General features: G+C 34.5%; 2 protein-coding genes and 1 long non-coding RNA gene across 3 annotated transcripts; 2 read left to right on the plus strand and 1 right to left on the minus strand.

Annotated features, from left to right (window-relative positions):
• Nucleotides 1-2: 2 nt before the first annotated feature.
• On the minus strand, nucleotides 3-2,160 carry LOC106102139 (GTP-binding protein Rit2; the record flags this gene model as incomplete). The annotated part of the gene is made up of 5 exons (XM_013281548.1): nucleotides 1,781-2,160; nucleotides 1,282-1,355; nucleotides 904-1,098; nucleotides 373-513; nucleotides 3-71 (listed from the first exon to the last, which is right to left on the minus strand). Coding segments are annotated over exons 1-5 (621 nt in total), but the record flags the coding sequence as incomplete, so codon positions are not given.
• A 353-nt stretch (nucleotides 2,161-2,513) lies between these two features.
• On the plus strand, nucleotides 2,514-3,486 carry LOC106102246. Its single transcript, XR_001225554.1, has 3 exons — nucleotides 2,514-2,556; nucleotides 2,793-3,012; nucleotides 3,303-3,486. It is a non-coding gene; the product is annotated as an uncharacterized LOC106102246 (long non-coding RNA).
• A 346-nt stretch (nucleotides 3,487-3,832) lies between these two features.
• LOC106102274 (NADH dehydrogenase [ubiquinone] iron-sulfur protein 5) lies at nucleotides 3,833-4,614 on the plus strand. Its single transcript, XM_013281700.1, has 2 exons — nucleotides 3,833-4,127; nucleotides 4,387-4,614. The coding sequence occupies exons 1-2, from the start codon at nucleotides 3,912-3,914 to the stop codon at nucleotides 4,474-4,476; spliced, it is 306 nt and encodes a 101-aa protein (XP_013137154.1). The 5' UTR covers nucleotides 3,833-3,911; the 3' UTR covers nucleotides 4,477-4,614.
• Nucleotides 4,615-9,291: the final 4,677 nt, after the last annotated feature.

The following is a 9,291-nucleotide window of genomic DNA, read 5'->3' on the forward strand; positions in this document are numbered from 1 at the left end:
AAGATGCTGCGCAGACGCCGCCAGCGCCGCCGCCCACCGCTCGTCGATATACCAGTACCCATCAATGATGCCTGGAAATAATTTTATTTTGTTTATATTATACCAATAACAACTATATAGAAAATAATTATTAAATAGAAGAGTATAAATTAACTCAAAACAGCTTTAAAAATTCAGGTCACATAGACCATAACCATTGAGCTGTAGCACAACAATTAAAGTTGCATGTCACAGCTCAAAATACTTTAAATATGTGAGTTCAAAATGCATACCTTAACAGGCACAAATAGGGCTGTACACATATGAACTGCAAGCTGATTTGTCAATCTGTCAATAATTGAGTTACCAGTTGGTGCTGAATATGTGAATTACCTGTCTCTGTCTCTCTAGACGTCGTATCTCTCTCACCAGCGCGTGGAATGCGTCGTCAACGAAGTGACGCAAAGCTGCCGACGTCTCGAAGAATGGACAACCGAGCTGAGTGGCCAATGCATTGCCTTCTTCTGTTGTCACCTATCAACATTGTTTTATTTAGTTTTTTTAACAAACTGGTTAATTGGTATGGTAAAACCGAGGAGTTTTGAAGAGTAATTGACTGTTATTCGTTTAATTACACTAGCTGTTTTGTGTGTTGCCTCATCCACATTAAGTTATAAAAAGAAATATTGTTTAAATTGCACAAAACTCTCAATTCCAAATGTCAAAATACAATTGTGGAAATGTCAATAAGGCCTTTGCTATTGACTGAGAATAAGTAACCATGGCAACCTTAATGCTTTGCTGGCATTGGCTTGTAGTTTTTCTCCCTTTCTGGCACACGGTTTCACCAATTTACTCACCCCTGCAAGGCTATTTACAATTTAATATATAAATATAGGCTACTTTCTTGAATATAATACTTACTTGTCGAAACCTTGGCGCTAGATCCAGTTTGTTGCCAACAAGGACTAGAGGCAGCCTTTCCGAGGGTCGCGCCTGTGCCAACAGCCTCCTGTACTCTGAAGCAGCGCGGAAAGATCGCCTGTCAGTCACCGAGTAGCATAGCACAAAGCCCTCGCCGCAACGCATGTACTGCTCCCGCATTGCTGTGAATTCCACCTACAAATAGTTACATATGAAAATTTTAAATCAATGTATATTTAAACTATTTTACTAATATTATAAAAGTGAATATTTAGATGGATGGATGTTTGTTACAGTTTGTAGCTTAAACGGCTAAGCTTGAAAGCTAGTAAAATAAAAATTTTATATTACTTACATTAAAAACTGTAATGAACATACCTGGCCGGCTGTATCTAGGATGTCTAACAATGCAGGTTCCCCATCAATGACAGCCTGTTGTTGGTAAGAGTCCTCTGTAAAACAAAAGTATGAAAACATGCATATTTAATTTACACTTCTTAATGTTTCTCTTACAAACTATGCACAAAGGAGTTAAAAGATCATTTAAGAAATAATTTTACTAAGGATTTATGGTAGTAATGAGCTTATAATTGTATATAAACCAAAGCTAATTCTATCAAAGTTGTACCTTAATAATAAATGATGTTTTAAATTCCGTAAAACACTTTTCCTTAGCCTATTATAAAATGTAAGCAAGTTTTAACCTTTAAAATGTTGCCTATAGCTTGATTTAAACTTATTAAAAAGTGTAAATCAAATAATTTAAGCACTTTAAGCTTGCCAATATTTCCAAAGTATACTACACATTTCTAATACTGCATCAAATTACACATTTAACTTTCATTTGTTCAGCTAGCTTTTGAACGAGATACGTTACCGATAGTCGGGTCATGGTAGTCGAGGAAACTGTGGCTGACGAACTGTAGCGTCACCGCCGATTTGCCGACGCCGCCGTCTCCGAGCACGACGATCTTGTAGACGCGGAGGCCGCGCGACGTGCCCGCAGCCTCGCCGGCCATGCCGCCGCATGCCTGGGGCTCCGAGCCGCGCCCGCTGCCGCCGCTGTCCCGTCTCTCACTCCCGATACCCCATCGGCACAGACCACCGCCTAATACTAACACCACTTTGCTAGCTTTATTCAGATTTATTGATTTAAAGATAGCAGAGTTTGTGAAAATCCATTTTGTTTGCGTGTAAAAACATTAAAGAAGAATTATTCATATAGGAAAAATCGACAGCTGATTTAATTTGAGTGAAGGCGATTGACAATTTGACATTTCGTTTCGTCTTCGCTGTTATTATTATGTTGGTAATCATAATTTTTTTGTTATCAAGTTTTAAAGTAATGTTTTTTGAGTGTTTTATATCATTGAGCCACAAAAATACCAAAAACCAGGATAATTAGATTACCAATTTAGATTTTACTTAGCTTTAATATGCTGGAGCGGAATAATTAAAACTAATTGATAAAAACTGAACATGGTAAAACAGATGTTAAAGACGATGCTTGATGATGAACGTTGATATTGACATTGACAAGTAAAATGACAACCAATTGAAAAAAATAAAAATCTGTTCTTGTTTCGATAATTTCCGACGATCTTTTGTTTCTAGTTCGAACGTAATAGAAGGTATATTTTCTTAACTAAAGTGGTCAGTTTTTAATTCATCATGTAATAACGAAACAATTGAAAGACATTTTTAATTTCTTGTTTCTCAAAGTGAATTAGTTTACGTAATTGTTAACCTATCTTGTTTGTATTTGTCTATTTATAGGCGCTTTTATTTCATTTTTTATTTATTTACTTGTAACAGTGTTGTAAACTGTTTCGCACCATTTAACAACTATCAAGCGATTATTTTTATGTTCACTTTGGTTGCATTTTTAGATAAACAATGTCTATCTCACCATTCCTGCGGGCCCCGTTTACTGATATCACTGGTGGAATGATATCCCACCAGATGTTAGGCAAGTGCCAGAAAGAAGAAATACGTTACATGGATTGCTTAGAGGCCTATGGATTGGACAGAGGCCGAGTCAAATGTGCACAAATATTTGAAGATTTCCATGAATGTCAGACCCATACTAAACAATTTAAAAGATTTATGGTGTGTTATTTTTTTTATTTTGAAATAATTATGAGTATATACTATGGTAAAGTAATGCTGAAGATCTTTAAGATCTAGTATTTGTGATTTATAGAGATTACAAATACTAGATAGACAGACAGACAGACTAGACATAAATATAGTCAAATTAGCTGTGTCCGGCAAGTCCTTTCAGCACAATTAATCACTTACTGATTCAGATGATGTCCATTTATAGTTAGTAAAGTACATATGAGAAAAAATTGCAAATGTTTGAAGGGAATCTTAATATATCTTGTGTTTTTTTTCAGGCCATGAGGAGGGAAAGAGATAGACAAATAGCAGATGGAACATTGAAAGGTGATAACAAATATGTCAGCCCAAGAGTGGACAGTTATTAATCATTTGTAGAGCAATTGTCTTATTATAAATATTGCAAAATAGATCATTTTAAGTGCTATAATATTGTTTTCTTGGAATAAAAAAATTTAAACTGTAATATTGGTTTGGTACTTCTATTATGTGTAGTATTTTTTTGTTGTATAAGAGCAAACAAGCTGGGTTTCACCTAATATTAATGAATCCGACATCTATGGACACCATTAACACCTGAGGAACTGCAGATGATAGCTAGCCTTTAAGTAGTCAGTACACCCATGAGTACATAAGTCATTATCAACATTAAAAAAACAATAAACATTAATAATTTAGGACAGTCCTTTGGTTGAAGGTCTTTATTTATTGAGATTCATGACATTAATCCTGCATGGTGTCTTTTTTTAATTGATAAAAAATACTGTCCACAAACAATAACAACATATCTTTAAAAGTAAATGTGCCATTTGACAATTTATATTCGAAATATTACCTTTGGAAAAGTAATAGAATTTTGCTCCACTAATTTTTAATTGTTTTGTATTATGGCGTTTATTTCTCCGTTCTTTCGATCGCCATGGACGGATGTAACTGGCGCCATGTTTTCGCACCAAATGTTGGGTCGGTGCGCTAAACAGGAGATGGAAATGATGGATTGTTTGGAAGCGTACGGCCTAGACCGAGGACTACGTGAATGCCAAGATTTAATCGAAGACTTCAGGGAATGTCAGACATCTCGGAAGCAGTTTTGTCGATTTATGGTATGGTGGAGTTTGTAAATCTTTAAAAGAAGAAAATTATATTATCTAAAAATTATACTTTAGTAATAACCCTAATCGACAAGCATGCATGCGTGTATGAATGTGGAAGACGCGACCGAACTATCGTGGGATACAGGCGTCAAATGTTTTGATCAGCAGCTAGTTCAGATATCTAACAGTTTTTAGGGAATCTCAGAGTAATTTTGGATTTAAAACCACTAAATACTAACTTCAATATCTGACCAAGGCTTATTTCCAGGCAATGCGAAAAGAAAGGGATCGTCAAATTTCCGAAGGAAAATTGACCGGAGATGACAGATATTGTAGTCCTAGAGTGGACAGCTATTGAGTGTTAAAAATGGGTAATAAATGTTAACGGATTCCAACATTTATTTATAATTTCACATTATTTCGCAACAGTGGATACTATATTGGCATTTGTTCAACTACTATAGCATCATATAAATACAATAGTTTGTGCACATAACTGCGTTTTTGCTATTTAATTTTTACGCTTCGATGATACAGGTCTGAAGTAATAAACCAAGATAGTTTTTTCCAGTCATGTTCGACTTAACGAACCAAAGCATCTGTTTTAATTCAAGCAAAACATCTACTCAATTTAATGATTTGATTTCGTCAGTTTTAAAATGTCTAAACACGTAATATTGTATGTAATTTGTTCTGTTCACAATTTTAACATGAGATCGATAATAAAAAGAGTTTATAAAAGTTAGGTGAAGTAACAGGACAGTTTTTATAAAGGTGTTCCGACCCTTTTTTCTGATTCGATCCAGAACTAGTTCGAACTAGGACACAATAGCTATCTAACAATGCGAATCGATCTGCATCTTACGATAAATTCCGCCTTTTTATTTTGTTTTTTCTCTGTACCATTTGCTATGTTTTTCTAAAGTTATCACAGCTCTAGACGATTTTTTATATTAGGCGAGTATCTGACCTGATGTTACCTAAGATCATGGGTATTTTTATCACAAAGTTAATAAAAAAGTTATACGTTTTATGAAGTATCTAAGTTAATTGGATGTTTTACGTGGCCTGGTGCATGTATGATATTACTGAACGTCGTTTATCGTACGTCTGACTCATAAACTTGGACTGCAATACTACTTCCATTTACTCGTAATGAAAGAATTTTGTTATTGTCTTATACATTTTAACATGCAATTCTAAACCCGATATTTAGTATAGTAAACTTAAAATTTTCTTATTAGATTTTTTATACAATTCATATGTCAGGACTTGTAGTAAAAAACCACTTAAACATTGTTACGGCATCGGCTAATGTCACCTCAAAATTACGATAGTCCTAACCCTCACGTCAGGGACGTTTAAATACGAAAAACCTTAACTTAGTGGTCGCAGTATTAAAATATTCCCGAGCATTTCTTTTCCGCATACGTTCGATATACTCAGAAGGAGCCTTTGACCTGGCTCCTAAACAAAGAATGGTACGATGGAGGCGTACGCGAGGCGTGCATCAGTTCATCGCGGTTAAAAGCTTTTTTCTATTCCGTACAGAGCTTACTACCGACGATTGTAATCAGAATATCACCGCGTTCAATACCACTCGACTTTTTGCCGTCCGAGTCATGGCCGGTTGGTCGAAGTTTTTGCGCGTAGTTTAGGCGCCAAACAATTATTATGATTAATAAAGGTACTATGTCAATACTTATAATATTTTTCTACGCAATTCGTGTGTCGCACTTAATATACGAGCGGGGCCAGGCCGTTGTTGTTTTGTCCGATTGGATATGTATGAGGAATACGCAAATATTTAGATCGCCGACGCGGAAACACTCGATGTAGAATGTTTCTTTTTGTTTCTTTTACAAGTATCCATTTTATTTAACAGTCACCACGTTTTCTTTACATTATAGTTAAATCGTTTATTTCTTTTAACAACTTTTTCTGCTGTGAACATTTAAATTACTTGGGTACACATTTCATAATAGGTTTGGCGTAGTGACAGCAGTATTGTATTTTTTTGTTGGCGTCCGTTTTTTACTTTGAAGAAGAATCCGCATCGATGCAGTGAAGTGCGAGATGACAGACCTTTAAACAAACATACGAAAACTTTAGAAGTACCGTTGAAGAGAAAAAGTTCGCTGCCATGAAAGGCTAAGGCTCACTCGCACTGTATGGAACATTTTTCAGTTCAATATCTTTAAATTTTATATGAAATTGAATTGAAATAATGAAAGAGCAAGAATTATAGACGACGCAGCCCTTTTAATAGGATTAAAACAAGTAAGTATATAATCAACAACTGTTAGACTTGAAATGCAATCTATTCTTGCAATATTCTGTTCGATCGTTGTGTAAATAAAAAATATAACAAATAAAAACAAGGAATAAAGACTTGTTTTAATTTTAACTTTTGCGTTTGTACAATCGTGTACTTATAAAAGTCATTGTGAATAAAACAGTAGATGTCAATTTGAAGGTTAGAATAAATGCGTTTGAAAAACAAATGTATTACGATAAAGATCTTTATCTGTATTTGTCTTAGCTATGAAACTGCTTCATGAAAAATTACAGTCGAAGTAGTACAAAAAATTGTTTGTTATAATAATATGTCCTTTGTAAGTTGTCGGAAAATATTCAAATGTCAGCCGAGCGAACCCGGTTGTTATTACTTGGTTACTTATCATATGACAAAATTGCAAAATATTAATAGATTTGAATAATTCATTAGGTTCATCGACCGAACGTTCTAATGATGAAATACGTTCGAAGGCTATTCAAGTGTCGAAGGTACTCGTGCCCGTTGTCCTAAAAAAATCTCGGAATCTTTTAAATATCACAAGCAGAAGGTATCATTAGGATGGTGAATATTTCGTGATCATGATTATTTTTGAAAAACTTCAAATTTTTTCCTTAAAAATGTGTTTTATTGACCTCGGTGTAATTCATACGTTTTATTTTTTTATTTATTCTAATAACGTAAACCCAAAAAAATCGTTTACTTTACATGGTAGTTACGATTTGTGATGGATTTTTCAGTTTGAAACATGACCATGTATTCATAATGCATGTTCCAATAATTTTGATTTTCAAATAGGTCAATCTCGTATAACGTGACTGGTAAACTTTAAGCACATTGTCGCTTATTTTTATAAACATTGCTTTAAGTGGTAAAAAATCTTTACAGCATCGTATATTGTATAACACAGGTTGAGAATAAACTAAACAAAACTTACATCGACATCTTGATTATATCATTTTTTTATTACATATTAACAAGTAATTTCGCCAAACTGCCTAAGAATTTCTTGCTCTGTTTTGTGTCAAGTTTATCCGACTTATTAATGGTAGAAAAAAACATTGTGATTAAACACCAGTGATTATTATAAACTAGTCGAGCTATAGTATCGTAAAGCTATGAGGCTCGCGTACGGCTCGCCCGGACGCACATTATAATTTCAAAATCAAGAGTTTTTTGTTAGGATCGCGCGATACCGCGACATACTTTGTCATTGGCGCTGCGCTGATTTCGACCGCGAGCCCACCTTGTCGCGGACAGATCACGTCGTCACTCAAATGTCATTATTACTATTAATTACTCTAGGGTTGGTAGGCTATCCCAGTTAGTGAAATCTTATCGCTAAAGCTAAGGGCTATATCACACAGTTTCCATTTAAAATTTAGAAGTAATACTCAAGAATGGCAAACGTAGGAATAAACTCAAGACTTACATAACTATCTTTTCAACAAGCGAACTTTTTACAGGCTTCCCTCGTTAAAAAAAGTATTGGATTTAATATTTCGACATGTGTTTAAGTAGGATACGGATACGGAAAAATACGGACAGCCCTAACTCATTTCATAACACCTGGAAAATAAATTTATTCAATGCATGTAATAAAGTATTATGCAAAATTTTAGCAACACGTTCTATTTTAAAACTTGAACTATGTTATTATGAATTATTCGTTTTTTTTTTATATTTTCTTATCAAAATTCCATTTAGTATTCTTTGTGTCGTTTCTGAGCAAAAAAGATAAGGGAAAGAATTCACAGCACAAGGTGAATGCACAACTTAGAACCATTTGTACAAGTCGTTGGCCGTAACAAAAAATTGTCCTTATTATTAAAAAAAAGTCGTATTAAATATGCTACGCGGGCAATTCAGAGTTTTATTGTTTTAGGGCCTGACCCATCACTGGCTTATAGAAGCTCGGATAGCTTAAAAGAAACGTCGCTGTCGGATAGAATACCAAAGTCCGATATTTTCATCACATATTTTATACGATGGATTGTTATCAGACAATTTACAAGAATTGTGGGACAGGCCCTTAATGTTTTTTTTTCTAAAATCTCCAATAATTAATAACTGTATTTCCTTAACAACCAATTTACATTGTAATTATGTTATCATATCGACAGAAACTTTCCCTCTCAAACCGACGTCGTTCAACATATAAGATTAATTAATTAAGAGCAAAAAAACAAGACGCACATAAATCAATTTCAATAACTTATCATATAAATTATATGCGACGTCTCGACATAACATGAAGTGTAAAGAATGCTGTTAATCTTTGGAATGACAGTTTTGACATAGTGTCGTTGGCACAAGGTGACCGGTGATCGGTTCGCGCCCATTTCGGCCGAGTGTGGGGTGTCCGCAGCACGACGACCTCTGCACATAAAGACTCTTTCACACTTGCTTATATTCCTATTCACGCATAAGCACTATTAGGGGTGTTAAACAAAAGCTGCTTAAAATCAATGACAGATTGATTGAAAAAGGTCTGCTTGTTTTTTTTTTAGTTCGCCAAGTCTAAGGGTCTGTCCCACCAAATTGTAAATTGATAACAATCCAACGTGTAAATGTGATGGAAATATCGGATTTTGTTCCCTTATCTGACAGTTACGTCATATTTAAGCTATCTGAGCCTCTATCAGCCAGTGATGGGACAGGCCCTTAATATCTCTTTTGATAACTTTTGCCTTGTCAAGCTACGCTGCTGTTAATAGTGATACAAAAAACCTTGATGTTAAAGTTCTAAATTTTATCGCCCAAGGCCCCTACAATTGCAAGTCACAATTAATTTAAAGACAGATAATTTACAGTCAATACAAGAATAGATAACAATGCAAAGTTTTATATTATTATCATACTAAGGATATTTAATGT

This window comes from Papilio polytes, unplaced genomic scaffold, assembly GCF_000836215.1.
Source record: "Papilio polytes unplaced genomic scaffold, Ppol_1.0 DF823923.1, whole genome shotgun sequence".
Taxonomy (NCBI): domain Eukaryota; kingdom Metazoa; phylum Arthropoda; class Insecta; order Lepidoptera; family Papilionidae; genus Papilio; species Papilio polytes.